We start from the raw sequence: 20,884 nt of genomic DNA, 5'->3' as shown, positions 1-20,884 counted from the left end.
TTATACAGAATGGAATGTTTTATTAAAATTCACAGGACATGGTTATTGTTATTTTGTGTAAGTATATTAGCATTAATATGTACACATCTTAGACACTCTAAATGTGAAGTAAAATTTAAAATAAAACCACAGTAGGCGCTCAGATATCTACAGCTAACAGACTTATTTTTTTTTAGTTCTGAAAATGATATCTTTTTCTAAAAAAAGAATAGGTCACATAAATGAATACCAAATTATCCAAGTTTGTACTCGTGTAAATAATTATGCAGTAAAACTAAGTACATATTAAATAAGACTAGCAGACTGTCCTCTCTCCTATTCTTAAGATATGAAAGAAAGCAACATTGTATTATCCCCACATACAATGGTACCCCGAGTTTCGGCCACCTCCCAACTCGAACAGTCATTTAAGTGTATTATTATAAGTGCTTTTGTAAGTGTATTTTTGGGGGTTTGAAATGGACTAATCTAATTTACATTATTCTTTATGGGAACAAATTCGCTCGGTAACGGGACTCGAACAGCCTTCTGGAACGAATTATGGCCGAAACTCAGGGTTCCACTGTATGTACTTACTTTGGAGTTGAACCACCTCCAGTTTATTCCAGCACTGTTGAATGTTGCTTGTTTTGGCTTGGAGAAATAGGATGCACATGTAGTAACAAGCAAATAAATAGGCAAGAAAGGTACACATGAGCAAACATTAGGACATTTATTAGAAATGTTTCGGTCCTGGGACCTTGATCACTTCTAACACACTGAAGTTGAAAATAACAGTAAATATATCCAGAAAGTGGGGTGTGAGTGTCACATAGTGACCTGAAAAATGCAGGTGAGGCTTTTTTGAGGTGAGGTCATGTGATTCTTGTGTTGTGAAATAGGTTGGGATTTGCCTGGTTGACGATCATGTATGCCAGAGTTTTTGCTATTTTGTAGCTTCCAATATTATGTTTCACGGCATCGTTGATGATGATTTGTAAGGCTTTTAGACATTGTCAGCATCTGAGATCATGTTTATTGAGGATGTGTTGTGTTTCATTCCAATTTGTTGGTATCAGTTACCAAGGTTTATACCATAATTATTTACACCTGGAAAATCATGGAGGTATTGAACCCTAGCCTGAACATTGAAATCACTCCAAATGACAACAAGAGACTTGGCAGATGATGCAAAATACCACGAATAAAAAGCTGGGGCTCAACAAATACTCTTAGGAAAGAACATGTTGAGTGTCAGAAATCCCTGGCTCAATGCCCTTCCTCCATGCATGAGGAAAATTACCAACAAACCTCTGGCTGTCTTCAAAAGGGAACCAGACAAGTTTCTCAAATCATTGCCTGACCAGCCAGGCTGTGGTTTGTATGTTGAACTGTGTATGATCAGGCCTTGATCCTCCAGGAGGCCTGGAGGATCAAGGAGGATCAACACCCCCATGGCCTGGTCTGGGACTGGGCCATGGGGGTGTTGACCTCAGGAAGTGTCCTTCAGGTAATTTGTGATAATAAACACTTTTTTTTTTATCTGGAAATAAAAAAATACTCCACTCTTATAGCTCTTGTTAATTAATCAAGTGTGCTTAATACATAAAATAATTTGTAAACTTGTTTGCTGTGATGTTGGTCTGAAAACTTGTCCTGTAAAGATTTATGAAAAAATTCAAAGTAGGCTTATGTAATTCAGTCATTTTAAAACAGATATTGAAAATACCATACCTGGCAGTTTTGTATTATTTGAAAAATATTAACAAGGCGATAATAATGCAAAATTCAACAAAGTTTACAAAAATCCAAGTTGAAGATACTGAAGTTCTTTGAGTTGTGTGTGGTTTTAAAAGTACAGTACATGTATGTGCTCTGTTTCTTTTTTATTTTGACTAATATTTTGAGAACACTGTTGTGATAATTACCTATCAAGATCTTTGATGGTTCTGCAAGGTAGATACACACCAAAGTGTAATGAGAATTATAGTAAGTTAGACTTTCTTGTGATGGAGCCTACTGAAACTGATGTGCAGGAGTTAAGCCCAAGTATGATGTTAAAATCAGTGATTAGTGATCAGTGGAAATTCTGTACAGTATATATCATGAAAGTTTGATGATATATAACAGATATTGAGAAATTTGGTTTTGAAAGAGGTTTGTAAAATACAGACACTGTGAAAGGATATGATACTTGGATATTTGGGGAGGGTCAGACGAGGTATTAGCAAGGTAATGCACGTCACCATAGTCGCATGGAGAATTTGAATTGGGAAGTACAGGTCTCCCTCAACATTCGGGTTTTCCACTTTCATGGGCTTCGAACATTCACAAATTCCCAGCTGCCCAATCGTATTTAAAATATGTCATTACATGTGTTAGGAATTGTGGCGGTGGCAGAGTTTGTTTGGAGATAAGACAAGATAGTCCTTCAATATGACACTAATATCAACTCTGCAGCTTATTTATCTATCACAATTCATCAAATATGACATAATAAGCAATATTAATAACATAGAAACATGACATATACTCTAGAATGAATAAAATATGCCATTAAGTATGTCATGAGTGTTGCTGTGTTGTTGTTGGGTGCATAAGGGCCACTGGTGGAGGCGGCATCAGAGGCGGTAGAGACTAGAGATGGCGGTGTTGTCAGTCACCTTACATAACTCCAACAACATTGGAGGAGTTAGGTTTGTGATGTCCTTTTTCTATTGATTAATTGCTTAACTTACTTGCTATTTTGTTAATGCTACACTTTATCGCTGGCTGGCGCTATAGCCTTTAGCAACTTGTGCTGCTTTAGTATCATACATATCGAAGAATCACTGAATCACTGAAGGCGGCACATTCTCCCCACTCTCTTCCTCCTCCACTTTGGTACTCTGCTACGAGTTCTTTCTTGAATTCTATAGTTTTTCTCACCTTCTTTACCAAAGGGCTGGCACTAGTACAATATTTTACGATGTTGTCATATGTTTTATGATTGTTCACGGTTCAATAGGTTAAGGAAGCAGTATTGTATTGTATTTCCCTACAATATATTGGGGCACCAAACATTCACGATTTTTCAACATTTCCAAGGTTCTTTATCCCCTAAGCCTCGCGAATGTTAAGGGAGACCTGTACAAGGAAAATGTGGAGGATGGTGAGAGTTGTCCTTGTACTCCTCAAGAGAGTTATTGAATTGTATGAGGGTAAGATGTCTGGAAGTAGTCTGCCCTGTCCTCTGCTGAGTTATGTAAAATAGTGAATTGAATGAAAGTGTTTAAAAAAGTAACTTATTTTGGCAACATTCTTGCAAATTGCCATACTTAGAAAGATTAGAATGTTACAGTATACAGTACCCCCTAGGGGAGGTGTCTTGATGCGAGTGAGGGGCTTTTGATCCAAGGAATTTGACCTAACCTTCCTTGAATTAAGCCTGATTGCCTCTCATTCTTCAGGGGCTGTATAACTCCTACAGGTTTAATACTTATCCCTTCCCCAAATATAATAATAATAAAAATAATAATAATAATAATAGTACCAAAGTAGTTTTGAGAGCTTTTTAATTTTGTTATATCTTCATTTATATTGATTTATTTATTTATTTGAATTGTGAAACATACCTAACTAATTAACCTACATGATGCTGACACTGCCACTTATATTGTTCCTAATTTTAACAAATAATGATGCATATTGCTGTATTGCTCTCTGTGCTACTGGTCACCTCATCATCAGGATTAATCACAAACCCATTTTGCTGACATTTATTTCCAATTTCTTAACCCATAAGGAGACAGGAGCGTCCTGTGATGTGTGGACTCGGCTTTGTATCTCAAAAAAGGTAAAATGATGTTTAACCTGTGTGCAGTGCAGTGCAACCCTTATATAGCAGCCTTATTATGTGCCAGTTTTACTGTCCATGCCGTACATGTCGTCTTTTGCTATTGTACGGGGAAATTAACAGAGAAAAGGAATGTGTATTTACTTAAAGGGATCATTACTAAATGGATCACACCACCTTAATTCAGTGTTGTCTGTTGTCTTACTAAGAGGCAGTTAGCAGAATAGTCAAGTAAATAGTGGCTCTGCAAGGTGTGTACATATGGTACAGCATTCATTAATTTGTTAGTATAGCAAAGAGCTTATTCTGAAATAACATGCATTTAGATTAACAGATTTAAGTTATCTTAGACAGGTTCCATTTAGCAGCACAGTATTATTATATTTACATATCATCTTCCTGTTGTGACATGCATATTCAGCTACATATTGTAAATAGGTTTTTCAAGACTTTCTTGTTTAAAATTGAGCCAGTTTATTTCCTTCAAGGTCGTCTTGTTATAGCGATGATCCTGTTACCCTCAAAATGTTTTTACAATATTAAAAAAATAATTTAATGGCATTGGCATATTGTTAATTCTTTGCTCAGCTATTTGGTTTTGGTTTGTAATTCTTTTTCAGAGTGCATGATTACAGTGGTGATATCTTCCTCCTTTAGACTGTTGAGTTATTGTAGTAACATCATTCGTTACTAGAATGTTTTTAAAATATTGGTGGACTGTTCCAGTTGTGGTTCAGACAGGTTTCTCACAACATGCATTTATGAATAATAATAATTCTCCATGGTTAAGTGGAACAGAATTTTTCCTCCGTAAGCCATGCATGTTGTAAGAGGCGACTAAAATGCCGGGAGCATGGGGCTAGTAACCCCTTTTCCTGTATACATCACTAAATTTAAAAAGTGAAACATTTGTTTTTCTTTTTGGGCCACACTGCTTTGGTGGGATATGGCTAGTTTGTTGAAAGAATAACACAGTAGGGCTCCACTTATATGGCAGGTTAGGTTTCAGGCTACTGCCTTAAAGTGGACATCGCCTTAAAACTGAACACCATCTTTTTTTCCACTTATAAATGCCAGACAACAAGTTTATGCTAACTTATATTAAGTTAGTAATAGAACTAGGCATTAAAAACACAATAAAAAGTAAAATGCACAAACTACACCCATTACTTACCTTAAAACATTTGTAGTTTTAATGTAAGGTGAGAGGCGAGTCGTATTTATTTGTAGGAAGTCAGGTGTGGGAAGTGTGGTAGCCAGCCAGGGCAGCCCACCCCACCCCACCCCACCCACAAGTAATATACAACATTTAAAGCACCCCAGAGCGATAAAATACATATACAGCAGGGCCCCGCTTTACGGCGTTTCACTTTACGGCGTTCCGCTAATACGGTCATTTCAAATTATGACCAAAACTCGCTATACGGCTCCCCCCACCTGACTTTCTAATATGGTTACCGCGCCCCACCCTGTTTGTTTACATTCTTCGTGAGCTCAGTAAGCACTAAGTCTCTCCATTTTGTCTGGAAACTCCAAAATTTCAAATGTTTTTTAAAAGTTATTTCATATTTTATATATACTCTGATAATTATACTTATGTATACCTGTACTTAAATAAACTTACATACTGTGCTGGCATGCAGGTACACATTAAAATCAGTAAGAGTGTCTTATGTCTCCAGACGTCATATTAGTAATGATAATAATAATCATCGAGTCTCATTTAAATGTTGTATATTACGTTAAATACACATTTTCATTAATCCATCTATGATATTTTTTCAAAATTATATAATAAACACGATACATAACATAAAAAGATGATAAATACACCCCACAATAGAATAAATAAACATAAATATGAGATGTGGTAGCAGACGACTTGCACAAGTGACGCTATATTAGAAATGATAATAATAATAATAATCACCGAGTCTTATTAAATGTTATATATTACGTTAATATACGCATTTTCATTAATCTATCCATGATATTTTTTTTTAAATTATATAATAAACACGATACATAACATAAAAAGATGATAAATACACCCTACAATAGAATAAATAAACATAAATATGAGATGTGGTAGCCAGATAACTTGTACAAGTGATGCCAAGAATAACATTTTCTCTAATCTAACATAAGAGAAAATGTGTTACTGGGGGTAACTGTAGAAAATTATTCCTTTCGTATGTATGTAAGTAAGTTTATTCAGGTATACACAAATACAGTTACATAGATTATCATACATAACAACACATGTGTAGAGAACCTAGGATAACCCAAAAAAGTCAGAGTGACTTATTTCCATTGCCTTCACTCAGAGCATCATTTCTTCTCAAAATGATGTTACATGAGAATGGGAGTGTTCTTCTTTATTTATTCTACCGTATCAATGTAGAGACAACCTGTACACAATGTAACTTGTACACAAACCAGACGTGTACACTTTGTTTACAAAACTTACCTTCGCCTGGTTTGTTTACATAACTCTGCGCCTGTACTCTCTCATGCACTCATTCTTTCTCTCTCTCATTTATTCGTTTTATCTCATTTACTTACTCCTGACCCTACATTAAGACTACAAATATTTTAAGGTAAGTAATGAGTGAACTGTATATACATTTTATCGCTCTGGGATGCTTAAATGTAATAGAATATTATGTGTAGGTGGGTTGGCCTGGTATGATAGCCCGGCTGACTACCATACATACCACACTTGATTTTTTACAATAAATACTACTCATCTCACCCTATATTTTAAGGTAAATAATGAGTGAACTGTATATACATTTTATCGAAAAAAGAAAATATCATATATGGATTAATGGAAATGTCTATATTAATGTAATATATGAGAGATCATTATTATTATTAATATGGCATCAAGAGTAGAGAAACTCAGTGATTTTAATGTGTACCTGCATGCCAGCACTGTGTATAAGTATATTTAGGTACAGGTACACACAAGTATAATTATCAAAGTACAGTGGACCCTCAGTTAACGCCTTTAATGAGTTCCAGAGAGCTAGGCTTTAACCGATTTAGCCTTTAACCAAATTAATTTTCCCAACAAGAAATAATGGAAATCCAATTAATCCATTTCAGACACTCAAAAGTATTAAACAAAATAATTGTTTTTACATGAAATATACATTTCCCTACACAGAAAACAATGATACATGAAGAATGAAACAATAATAGCATCACACTTACCTTTATTGTGGACTTGTTGATGAGTGATGAGATGGGAGGAAGGCAGAGGATGAAGGTGTTCTATTGTTTGGAAGGGGAATCCCCTTCCATAAAAACTTCAGGTAACAAGTCCTTTTCTGGCTTGTGTCCTGGGAGTGCCTTTTCCTCCTGAGCAATGTAGGTCCTGTTTGGCATTTTCTTCCTAAACAGGCTTGTTTCGTCACAATTGAACACTTGTTGGGGTTTTAATTTTTCAGCCTCTGTGTACCCCTTAAAGTCCTGCACATATTTTTCAGCCGCTTTTTGGTCAGAACTGGCAGCCTCACCATGCCTTATCATACCATACCACCATCACAATCGTTACCACCCTCTACCACCACCACTGCCACTCTCTACCACCATCACTACTACCACCACTTGTATTTTTCTACAAACTTTTTCTTAAATTATATGTTTCTCACATTCTTTACCATAGGGCTGGCACTAGAAGCTTTCTTGGGATCTATGGTGGCTTATTTAGTAGTTACAAGTACCAAAAACAGTGGAATAATACAAAATATATTGCATGTACATGCAGAATTGTCCTCACTGGCTTTGTAAACAACGGCACACTGGCTGGTACACATCAGGGTGCCTTGCGGACACGTTCGGGACGAAAGCTCCTAACCCGAGTTTTTAGGTGTTACCCGAGCCAATTTTTTTATGCCAGTGTGAGGTGTTATCCGATTTTGGCATTATCCGATGCAGGTGTTAACTGAGGGTCCACTGTACATATAAAATATGCAATAACCTGAACCCTTTCAGGGTCCAAAGGCTAAATCTCAGAGTGACAGCCAGGGTCCAAGAATTTAAAAAAAAATTTTTTTTGTTAATTTTTCTTATGAAATGGTAGAGAGCCTTTTTCTCAAGGTAATAAAGCAAAAAGTACAAAATTTGATGGAAAATTGATGAAATTACACACTCACGAATTTTGATGTTTCACTGATATTTATGCATCGGTGATTTTACTGAGCTTGATTCCCATTTTAGGCCAATTATATTATTCCAGTCAACAAAATTCTTAGCTATTTCACTAGTATTACTTCTATTTTATCGATTGAGCACAAGAAATCACCCAGTCAACTGTTTCAGCTACCCAATAAAGTGATCGGAAATTGGTAATTTGGCCAATTTCACACAGAGTTCAAAATATTCCAATTTCAAAATAGGGTCCAGAATAAACAATGCAGGCATTCCTGGCACTAAACTGACATTTCCTCTGTTCATTAGTTACATTTTCAGGTTTTACAAATGAATTCCATTTTGATTTTTTATTCACATAATGAATTTTTATTCACCAAAAAATAGAAGATTTACTGTTATACAGTGTTGTAATAATTGTACACATAATATCAGCACATTCATGAATGTATGTTAGACCCACCAGCTGACGCATATTAGACTCATGACTACATTTGTTTACTCTTGAACATCAGAAATTGAACATTTCCACTCATTTGTGCTCAGTTTCAAGCCATTTTCAGTACTAAAACCAATCAAAATCATCTCTGTTTCTGTAATATATATTCCATTCTATCAAATGAGACCAAGAAATCTTGAATACAACTGTAAAAAACATATGAAAAAAAAATGCATAGTCGCTGCTTTAATCCAAAATTATGGTCGCAGTTTTTTTCTCTCATGCACTGCGTGCTGCAGGATTTGTTTTATATGGTGCACACATACCACATAGATGTGTTCTCTCATATCTAGGCCCAAATTTTCCACTAACAGGTTATCTGAGTGAGCTGAACTTATGGCGTAGATCTACAGTTTGGACCCTGGCTTCAAAGCTGTAGATCGACAGGATGGACCCTGAAAAGGTTAAAACACTTGAAATTTTGAAAAGTTTCCAGACATAATAGAGATGTGCTCACGATGAGTGAAAACAAACCAGGTGGGGCACGCCATATAAGAAAGACAGGTTGCTGTATAGCGAGTTTTGGTCATAATTTGAAATCGCCATATTAGCGGAACGCCGTAAGGCGAAATGCCGTAAAGCGGGTCCCTACTGTAATAATAATAATAATAATAATAATACAATGGAACCTCAAAAATCGAACTTAATCCGTTCCAGGAGCTAGTTCTAAATTCGAAAAGTCTGAAATTCGAAGCAATATTTCTCATAAGAAATAATGGAAATACAATTAATCCGTTCCAGAAACCCAAAAATATTCACACAAAAAATAAATTTTTTAGAGATTAATTACAGTTTTACATACAACAAATACTATAGTTTTTAATTATGTATAGTAATACATATAAAATAACATTTTTACTTACCTTTATTGAAGATTGGTGATGGCATCTGGAAGATAGGGAGGAGGAGAGAGGGAGTTGGGGTTAGTGTTTGGAAGGAGAATCCCCCTCCATGAGGACTTCAGGTAAAGCCCTCTCTGGGGTTACTTCCCTTCTCTGTCTTTTAATGCCACTAGGACCAGCTTGAGAGTCACTGGACCCCTGTCTCACAAAATAACTGTCCACAGTCCTCTGTTTCTGGCGCCTCTTTAACATTTCCCTAAAATGGGACATGGTTCTCTCACTGAACTTGTTGCAAAGATGGCTTGTTTCAGCTTGCTCAGGGTGGTACTTCTGCACAAACATTTGGACATCATTCCACTTGGCACAAATCTCCTTAATCTTTGAAGAAGGCACCTCATCCACTGCTTATATTAACACCTTTCGCAACATCAGCTTCCTTGATTTGTTCTTTCTTTGACAGGATAGAACCGATGGTCGACTTGTTTTTCCCATACATCCTGGCAAGCTCAACAAGTCTCACACCACTCTCATACTTCTGTATTATTTCCTTCTTCACATCTATGGTGTTTCTCACTTTCTTTACCACAGGGGTACCACTAGCAAGTTTCTTTGGGCCCATGGCAGCTTATTTCACAGTCCCACAAGCACTAAACACAACGAAATAATCGTAAAATGCGTGAATGAGATTGCAGCTTAGTGTTCACTCAAGCTTAAACAAAGCTACACTGCTCACGGCGCCTGCACGGGGACGCGGACAGAGCGGGCCGGCAGACAGGTCCCGTACCCGGCGGTCCGAAAATAGGGGCGCGTTCGATAATAGGGACACAGTTTGTCCGAAAAAATGGTCCTATTTTCGAAACGTTCGAAATGTGATACGTTCGATTTTTGAGGTTCCACTGTAATAATAATATAGGTAGTAGGTTGGTAGACAGCAACCACCCAGGGAGGTACTACTGTCCTGCCAAGTGAGTGTAAAACGGAAGCTTGTAATTGTTTTACACGATGGTAAGATTGCTGGTGTCTTTTTTTTTTTCTGTCTCATACACATGCAAGATTTCAGGTACATCTTGCTACTTCTACTTACACTTAGGTCACACTACACATACATGTACAAGCATATATATACACACCTCTGGGTTTTCTTCTATTTTCTTTCTAGTTCTTGTTCTTGTTTATTTCCTCTTACCTCCATGGGGAAGTGGAACAGAATTCTTCCTCCGTAAGCCATGCGTGTTGTAAGAGGCGACTAAAATGCCGGGAGCAAGGGGCTAGTAACCCCTTCTCCTGTATAAATTATTAAATTTAAAAAGAGAAACTTTTGTTTTTCATTTTGGGCCACCCTGCCTTGGTGGGATACGGCCGGTTTGTTGAAAGAAGAATAATAATATTAAATTTATTTTGACATGATACATGGTTGTACAAAGGAATATAATAGTTGGGTGTACATGCCGAAAGCCCCTTTGTATGAAGAGCATTTTGGGCAAACTTAAAATTATCTTAAGATTAATAAGGCTATAACAGTTCAGTAGATGAGTTACAGTGAGTACAAGAGAAATGAGTATTGTTCAGTAATTCTATATGGCTTTAACCCTTTCAGGGTCCATGCTGTAGATCTACAGCTTTACATTGAGGGTCCAAACCGTAGATCTACGTCATGAGCTCAACTCACTCTGATAAGCTGTGAGCGGTAAATTTTGACCTAGATATGAGAGAATACATCTATGTGGTATGTATGCACCACATAAAACAAATCCTGCAGCACATGTGCATAATGAGAGAAAAACTGAGACCGTAATTTTCGATTAAAACAGCAACTTTGCAGTGTTTTTTCGTATGTTTTTTATAGCTGTACGTATTTGCAATTTCTTGGTCTCATTTGATAGAATAGAAGATATATTACAGAAATAGAGATGATTTTGATTGGTTTTAGTACTGGAAATGGCTTGAAACTGAGCTCAAAGTAGTGGAAATGTTAAATTTTTGCCGATGTTCAAGAGTAAACAAATGACCTCACACATCCAATACACGCCTGCTGGTGGGTCTAATATACATTCACAAATGTGGTGATATTATTTATACAATTATTACAATAATGCATAACAGTAAATCTGTTTTTTGGTTTGAATAAAAATTTGCATAACAGTAAATCTGTTTTTTGGTTTGAATAAAAATTCATTATGTGAATTAAAAATCAAAATGGAATTTATTAGTAAAGCCTGAAAACGTAACTAATGAACAGAGGAAATGTTAGTTTCGTGCCAGATATGTCTGCATTGTTTATTCTGGACCTTATTTTGAAATTGGAGTATTTTGAACTTTGCATTAAATTGGCCAAATTACCAATTTCCGATCACTTTATTTTGTAGTTGAAATAGTTGATTTGGCAATTTCTTGTGCTCAATCGATAGAATAGAAGTAATACTAGTGAAATAGCTAAGAATTTGGTCGACTGGAATAACGTAATTGGCCTAAAATGGGAGTCAAAGTTAGCAAAATCGCCAATGCGTAAATATCTCTGACGCATCAAAATTCGTGAGGGCATAATTTCGTCAATTTTCTGTCAAATTTTGTACTTTATGTTTTATTACCTCCAGAAAAAGATTCTCTACCATTTCATAAGAAAAAATAAAATTATTTTTTGAAAATATTTGTTAATATTTTTGGGTGTCTGGAACGGATTAATTGTACGTATTTACATTAATTCTTAGGGTAAATATTGCTTCGAATTTAGGCCAACCTTCTGGAACAGATTACAGCCAAAAAACAAGGTTCCACTGTATTTAATGCAGCTGATAGTTTACTTACTAGTGTTGATGCGACAGATGTGTAGTAGGAATTAAAACAATTTGCCACTTTAGTTGTTTCATGGCTTACCCTGTTATCGATATTTAGTACTATGTTAGATCTGTCTACGGGTTTATGGCTATACCCCACCTGTTTTAGTTGTTGCCTGAGCTTTCTAGGGTTATTCTTGTACTCTTCGATTTTTGAGCTACAGTGCCTTGCCTTTGCTTCTTTTATAAGCCTCTGCACTCTGTTCCTCACCCTTTGGAATTCATTTAATGCTGCAATGTCCTGTCTGTTTGCCTTAAAGCTTTTTAGCAACTAGTCTCTGAATTTCATATTATCTAATATCCCGTAGTCATCCAGGGTTCAGTTCTCCGTTTAATCCTGACCTCTTTCACTGGTACAGTATTATCAAGGATGGCAGTGAACATAGTTTTGAAATTTTCCCAGACATCATTTACGTCCATGCAACTTGTTATCACTGTCCATTCACAATTGTATAACCTATTTGCCAGTGCTTCTTTACTGTAGTTTCTAGTCAACCTCATTTTTATTGTCCTGTGTAGGCCTATCCATTTCCTAGTGATTTTCCTGGTGCAGTAAATGATGAAATGATTACTAAGGTCTGTGGTAATGATGCCTGACTGACTAATGTTCTCAGAGCGGTTACAAAGTATGTGGACAATTAGGGTGGCTGAGATCTGTGTGATCCGGGTTGGTGTATTAATTAGTTGAGTGTAACTATTTAAACCTAGTATTTGCTTATACCTTTTACATAGCCCATTATTTTGCTGTTGAAAACAGATATTGAAGTCTCTCAGTATTACTGTCTTGCAATTGTTCTCAAGTCCAGACAAGACTCTCGAAAAGCCTTCAAAGAACTGGTCATGGGCAGTAACTAGTTCCTTCTAAGATGGGTTTGGTCTTGGGAAGCAACACTTCAAACCATAGAATCTCCAGTTTATTGGGTTGTAGGCTGTCATTTTTTATGTAGACACATACCCCACTACCTTTTCTATTCCCATCTAAGCATTTTATATTGCAACCTTCTATTTTGACCTCGTCATCAGTCACCGTATCATCCAGTCAGTAGGAAATGTTTAAACATTTAAGTAGGAGAAACATTTAAAGAGGGTGTGGTAGGTAACTTTGGGGTGCCAGGTGTAAATGATAATGGGTCCCTTTGACTGAACTTTGTATAGAAAGGGGGTTTGGTTATTGGTAATACATATTTTAAGAAAAAGAAGATAAATAAGTATACATGATGCAGGGCATAATGACAGTAGTTTGTTGGACTACGTATTGGTGGATAAAAGTCTGTTGGGTAAACTTCAAGATGTACATGTATATAGAGGGGCCACAGATATATCAGATTACTTTTTAGTTGTAGCTACAGTGAGAGTAAAAGGCATATGGGATACAAGGAAAATGGAAGCAGCAGGTAAGAGAGAGGTGAAGGTTTATAAGCTAAAGGAGGAGACAGTTAGGGTAAGATATAAAAAACTATTGGAGGATAGATGGGCTAGTGAGAGTGTAGGCAGGTTGAAGATGTATAGGGTAGGTTTAAGAATGTAGTGTTAGAGTGTTCAACAGAAGTTTGTGGTTACAGGAAAGTTGGTGCCAGAGGGAAGAAGAGCTATTGGTGGAATGATGATATAAAGAGAGTAGTAAGAGAGAGAAAAATTTAGCATATGAGAGATTTTTACAAAGTAGAAGTGATACAAGGAGGGAGGAGTATATGGAGAGGAAAAGAGGTTAAGAGAGTGTAGATGAATGGTTCACAGAACCGACACATTGATAAATTAGACACATGTGCAACTCTTGGGTATCTTTATTAAGGGAAACATTTTGCCACACAGTGGCTTCATCAGTCCATACACAGGAGAAGCTTGAAGAACAGGAGGAGAATGAGGTAATCAGTCCCTCAACCTTGAGTCGATGTGGTCAGTCCATCAATCTTGAGTAGAATACGGCATGTGAGCGGAGAAGCAGCTTATAAACCGTATGGCAGGAGAGGTGCAGCAGTCGTGGGTGGTGTCATATTTGCCCAATGTGGAAGCAGGTCGTGCCCAAGGGTTAGGCAAGCGAAGAATTCCCAAGTTGGTTCTGTGAACCATTCATCTACAATCCTGTCAGACACTGCAACTTCTTGGGATCTTAATACGTACTTGGGAATTCTTCGCTTGCCTAACCCTTGGGCACGACCTACTTCCACATTGGGCAAATATGACACCATCTACGACTGCTGCACCTCTCCTACCTACGGTTTATAAGCTCCTTCTCCGCTCATATGCCGTATTCTACTCAAGATTGATGGACTGACCACATCGACTCAAGGTTGAGGGACTGATTACCTCATTCTCCTCCTGTTCTTCAAGCTTCTCCTGTGTATGGACTGATGAAGCCACTGTGTGGCGAAACGTTTCCTTAATAAAGATACCCAAGAGTTGCACATGTGTCTAATTTATCAGGTTAAGAGAGTGGTGAAGCAGTGTAAAAAAAAAGAGAGCAAATGAGAGAGTGGGTGACATGTTATCAACAAATTTTGTTGAAAATAAGAAAAAGTTTTGGAATGAGATTAATAAGTTGAGGAAGCCTAGGGAACAAATGATTTTGATAGTTAAAAATTGGAGAAGAGAGTTATTAAATGGAGAGTTAGAGGTATCAGGAAGATGGAGGGAATATTTTGAGGAATTGTTAAATGTTGAAGAAGATAGGGAAGCTGTGATTTTGTGTATAGTGCAAGGAGGAATAGCATCTTGTAGGAGTGAAGAGGAGCAAGTTGTGAGTGTGGGGAAAGTTCGTGAAGTAGTGGGTAGAATGAAAAGGGGTAAAGCAGCTGGGATTGATGGGATAAAGATAGAAATGTTAAAACCAGGTGGGGATATAGTTTTGGAGTGGTTGGTTCTTTTATTTAACCCTTAAACTGTCCAAACATAGATATATGTTTTTTCAACATTTGAAAGTATATAAAAAAAGTAGATCTTCTTTTCTTTACATTTGAAAACGTGTAAAAAAAAAACTTTGATGTACTTTTTTTTTTGTTATATTTGAAAATATGTAAAAAACTTTTGGAGCACTACGCATGTGAATGTAAATTTGTTTGGACAGTTTAAGGGTTAATAAATGTATGAAGAGGGTAAGGTACCTAGGGATTTTCAGAGAGCATACATAGTTTCTTTGTATTAAGGCAAAGGGGACAAAAGAGAATGCAAAAATTATAGAGGGATACGTCTGTTGAGTATACCTGGTAAAGTGTATGTTAGAGTTATTATTGAAAGAATTAAGAGTAAAATGGAGAGTAGGATAGCAGATGAACAAGGAGGCTTTAGGTAGAGGGTGTGTAGACCAAATGTTTACAGTGAAACATATAGGTGAACAGTATTTAGGTAAGGGTAAAGAGGTTTTTGTGGCATTTATGGGTTTGGAAAAGGTGTATGACAGGGTGGATAGAGGGGCAGTGTGGCAGATGTTGCAAATGTATGGAACAGGAGGTTGGCTATTGAAAGCAGTGAAAAGTTTTTACTGGGATAGTGAGGCTCAGGTGAGAGTATGTAGGTGAGAGGGAGATTATTTCCCATTAAAAGTAGGCCTTAGACAAGGATGTGTGATGTCACCAAGATTGTTCAATATATTTATAGATGGGATTGTAAGAGAAGTGAATGATCGGGTGTTGGCAAGAGGTTTGGGGTTAAAAGATAAAGAATCTAACACAAAGTGGGAGTTGTCACAGTTGCTCTTTGTTGATGACACTGTGCTTTTGGGAGATTCTGAAGAGAAGTTGCAGAGGTTGGTGGATGAGTTTGGTAGGGTATGTAAAAGAAGAAAATTGAAAGTGAATATAGGAAAGAGTGAGGTGATGAGGATAACAAAAAAAATTAGGTAATGAAATATTGGATATCAGGTTGGAGGGAGAGAGTATGGAGGAGGTGAATGTATTCAGATATTTAGGAGTGGATGTGTCAGCAGATGGGTCTATGAAAGATGAGGTGAATCATAGAATTGATGAGGGGTAAAAGGTGAGTGGTGCACTGAGGAGTCTGTGGAGACAAAGAACTTTGTCCATGGAAGCAAAGAGGGGAATGTATGAGAGTATAGTTATACCAATGCTCTTATATAGGTGTGAAGCATGGGTGGTGAATGTTGCAACAAGGAGAACACTGGAGGCAGTGGAGATGTCGTGTCTGAGGGCAATGTGTGGTGAATATAATGCAGAGAATTCGTAGTTTGGAAATTAGGAGGTGGTGCAGGATTATCAAAACTATTATCCAGAGGGCTGAGGAGCAGTTGTTGAAGTGGTTTGGACATATAGAGAGGATGGAACAAAATAGAATGACTTCGATTGTGTATAAATCTGTAGTGGAGGGAAGGCGGGGTAGAGGTCGGCCTAGGAAAGGTTGGAGGGAGGGAGTAAAGGAGGTTATGTGTGTGAGGGGCTTGAGCTTCCAGCAAGCATGCAAGAGCGTGTTAGGAGTGAATGGAGACTAATGGTTTTTAGAACTTGATGTGCTGTTGGAGTGTAAGCAGGGTAATGTTTATGAAGGGATTCAGGGAAACCGGCAGACCGGACTTGAGTCCTCGAGATGGGAAGTACAGTACCTGCGCTCTGAAGGAGGGGTGTTAATGTTGCAGTTTTATAACTGTAGTGTAAGCATGCCTCTGGCGAGACAGTGATGGAAAGAATGATGTTGAAATTTCTCTTTTTAGGCCACCCTACCTTGGTGGGAAATGGCTGATGTGCTAATAAAAAAAGATAATGTATACACACACACCCATCTGAGTTTTCTTCTGTATTTAAACAGTTCTTGTTCTTATTTATTTCCTTTTTATATCCATGGGGAAGTGGAGAAGAATCTTTCTTTTGTAAGCAATGTGTTGTAAAAGGTGACTATAATGCTGGGAGCAAGGGGCTAATACCCCTTCTCCTGTATAAATTATAAAATGTAAAAAAGGGGTGTGGGGGTGGGGAGTTCAGCATTACTGATCATAATTCCATATACAAAAGTACACTTAAAAGTGTACAAAGGTTAGAAATTGTGATGAAAGAAGGCTGGCACAGACCGTGGAACTATGTTGACAAGTCTCTGTTGTTGAATTTTCCTTAAAAATACAATTATTCCTTGCTTTTTGTTCAAGTTTATTTTTAGCACTGCATTGTTGAATAGTTTTGGCAAATCCAGGGGGGGATATAATTATGAATCATATTGGTATAGGAACATAAATAGGGTTAAAAAAAATGCATGTTACCTGAAATCCATCCTCATGCAGTCTGTCAACACGTGGCCTTCTGGTTTTTGGTTTACCCACACCTACATTCTCAGGTTTTTTTTTTACTTATTTTTAATAAAGAATATTGTTTGTCATCCTTATTAATGGTGCAGGTAGGTTCTATAATAGTATTTGAGTGTTAAGAGTTCAGAGCTGCAACCCAGAATTGAGTGATTTTGTAGAGGCACTTTAGCTTTTGCCATTTTGCAACTCATAAAGGTGATTGTTAGTTTGGTTTGAACAAAGCCTGGCTTGTATGCTGAGATTTATGGTATTGAGAATGGGCATTGGCAAAAATTATGTGCATGACCATAATAAAGGGGAGCAACTAGGAATAGAGGAAGATAAAGAACATAAAAGAAGACACAGGAGGATAGAGTGTTGTTCAGTGATGAGTTCATTGAATTGAGTAGACAAAAATGATTGAGTGTGTCTGCACTTGCTTCCCTGTTGACCTGAAAAATAGTGTATTAATTGAATAAACTTTTATCCATTTTTTATAAAATTAATATATAATTAGTATTGATTTACATATATTTGAATTTATTAGTTATCCTATATGATGCTGACACTGCTACTTATAATATTCCATATTTTAGCCAGTAATGATGCATAATACTGTATCACCTCTGTGCTGTTGTGCTGGTCACTCATGAATCTCTACATAATAATTACTCGAACCCATTTCTGCTGACTTTCATTTCCAATTTCTTAATCCATAAGGAGAGAGAAGCATCCCTTGTTGTGTGGACTCAGCTTTTTACCCTACAAAAGGTAAAATGAAGTTGATCCAAATGCATTGCAGTGCAACCCTTATATAGCAGCCTTATAATATTGTGCCAGTGTTACCATCCATATGTGTCCTTGTGGCCTTTGCTTTCATACAGGAACATTCATGGTGGATAAATATCTACTATAAATTGATAAAGCATTTACGTATTACCAAATGGAATACTGTATCTTCATTCTGTGTTGGTGGAATACTGTATCTTCATTCTGTGTTGGTTATGATGGAAAGGAAATTAGCATAATGTCAGAAGTTAATGGTTGCTGTGCAAGTTGTATACAGCAGTTATTAACTCATTAGTGCTTGAAAGCTCAGCATGGAATGATGTATAGGTAACTCCCACAAATTCCAAATTTTCTCTAGATAATGTACATAATTAGAAATAAGTATTGGTTTCTGGATAAACAGTTCAGTAGCATTTTCTTATTCAAACCAAGTATTATGGAGGTGTCTTGTATGTAGCAACTGTGTGGTAGAAGGAAGAAATGAATAGCATACCATTAACACACCCCTGTCAAACCTTACAAAGAAAATGGTAAAATCCAGTAAGAACATTCACCAGTAATAAGATGCTTGTTGGCTTGACTTGAGGAAAGTTGTGGAGTTGGGTGTTCCCTAAGCATGAGTGGTTTTGATTTTCAGCCCCTTCTGTACCACAGGGAGGGAGGGAGGGAAGGAGAGAGGAGAGAGGAGAGAGCAGGATGAGAGGGAGAGAGATGGAGTGAATGTGTGTGTATACACATGGCAAAAGCAAGCAGCAGGAGACCTCACAGTCCATATCAAGGTGTTCTGCTGAGAATTAACTTCAGTCTAGCTACCTCTAATTCTGTTCAGTTAGATGACATCAGGATAGTCTAATAGAAGGCACTTTTTCCACCCTCCAGTCCCTTTAGCCACACTGCCAGCAGTTTCTTGACAGAAAGACATATGTATATGGATATTTTATTGGAAAGGTATTAGGAGAGTTGATACATACAGATACTTGCTAAAACTACCACTACTACTATACTAACACTACTACACTACTAGTACACTACTACTACTACCAGTACTATGCTCTAGGTTATCTGTGCTCAACTGGACATCCTGAACCTTTTGAACTAATTTCAGGGTTCCATTTATCACAGCTATCCCCTGCAAAGTATCGAATTGTTTTTTGTGACATTTACACTTAAAACTTCAATTGATAGTCTTTTCCAGGATCTATATATATATTTTTTTTAACACACTGGCCACCTCCCACCAAGGTAGGGTGACTCAAAAAAGAAGAAACACTTTCACCATTATTGTCTTGCCAGAGGCTTGCTGATACAGTTCAGATGCCCCTCCAAACTGCAAATAACCCTGTCCCTCTTGAGTGAGGTACTGCACTTTTCATCTTCAGGACTCAAGTCTGGCTAACTGGTTTCCCTGAATCCCTTCATAAATGTTACCTTGCTCACACTATAACAGCATGTCAAGTCACTCCTATCTAACATGCTCACACACACCTGCTGTATGGCCAAACCCCTCGCATACAAAACTTCCTTTACCCCCTTCCCTCCAACTTTTCCTAGGGTGACCCCTACCCTGCAAAGTCATTCTGTTTTGCTTTTATTTTGCAAAAACTTAACCTGCAATTGTATTGCATTTTATCTCTAAGTTTCTTACTGTTTACTTCTTTGTGTTTGAGTGCATCACATTGAGTTAATATCTTTGAGGTTTGAATATCTCATTGTTGCTATTTCTTAAAGAAAACAAATTGAGGGGTGTCATTCTTCCTACATATATTGTTGTTTCCTAATAAAGATAATGAAGCTTCCATATTCACAGGGGTTACATTTCTTGCTGTATAACAAGAAAGACAGTACTTAACTTCGCTGGAAATAATTGAAGATACATACTACATATTTCAACATATGTCAAGTGTGGATGAAACAGTTACTTTCTTTGTATTTAAGATAAATATGGTTGGAAAATAGCTTTGCAATATGTGCAACAGTACCTTGTTCAAGAAAAGCAGAGTGATATGCAGTATTTTTGTAATTGATTTTGCTGGCAACACTCCCATGCTTTTATTGAGGGTGCTGGTAGCACCTACCACTTACCACTTTCTTCATGCTGATATACAGCATAACAAAGTGGTAATGTGTGCCAAAGGCTGCTCTTGTCAGTTGCTCAAGTAGTATTTGAGAAATGAACTCGGCTTTTCGGGTTCAAATCCATACAGGGATTCTACCGCATTAGTTACAATGGTCCATAGACTTTTAGGATGTCTTAAAGTAGCAGTAGGTGGTCATAGAACACCAAAACAAGTATAACTCCAGGCATCTTAATTATAATGAGAAAGAAATGTGTTCAATTTCTAACCAAATGAAATCCAAGTACAGTACAGTAAAACTAATTTAACAGACTAACAGGGGATGGAGAGGAGTCCAGTAGTTCTGTTTGTCCAATATATTTAAATATATTATGCTAAGAAAATAAGCAATAAAAAAACACTTCTCTACTGCATCTACTTTATTGATTCAGGTGTTGCTCACTGATTATTAGATTCATTCATTGTCTTTTAATGTCAGCAATTGCTTTCAAAACCATGCTTAATTATGATCTACTTTATATTATTTTCATGCACAAATAATCCACACTTAGGAGAGAGACAGTATTTATGACATTTATGATCCAACTTGGGCCATTAGATAAAGGTAAGGATAAAGATTCATTTCTTTGTAAAGGTTACGATGTGTAAT

General features: G+C 37.0%; 1 protein-coding gene across 3 annotated transcripts in view; it reads left to right on the top strand.

The window, feature by feature from the left end:
* The window catches only part of for (cGMP-dependent protein kinase for), a 1,322,775-nt gene that overhangs the window by 1,209,646 nt on the left and 92,245 nt on the right, over positions 1 to 20,884 (top strand). For 2 of the 3 annotated variants that reach the window (XM_070086331.1, XM_053777365.2), the window contains one exon: positions 3,764 to 3,814. The exons of the other annotated variant lie outside the window; for it this stretch is intronic. In XM_070086331.1, the coding sequence (XP_069942432.1) occupies positions 3,764 to 3,814 (51 nt within the window). The remainder of the gene's footprint in view (positions 1 to 3,763; positions 3,815 to 20,884) is intronic. 3 annotated transcript variants of the gene reach the window in all.

This window comes from Cherax quadricarinatus, chromosome 18, assembly GCF_038502225.1.
Source record: "Cherax quadricarinatus isolate ZL_2023a chromosome 18, ASM3850222v1, whole genome shotgun sequence".
In the NCBI taxonomy this organism is placed as follows: domain Eukaryota; kingdom Metazoa; phylum Arthropoda; class Malacostraca; order Decapoda; family Parastacidae; genus Cherax; species Cherax quadricarinatus.
This window is presented reverse-complemented; position numbering and strand designations above follow the sequence as displayed.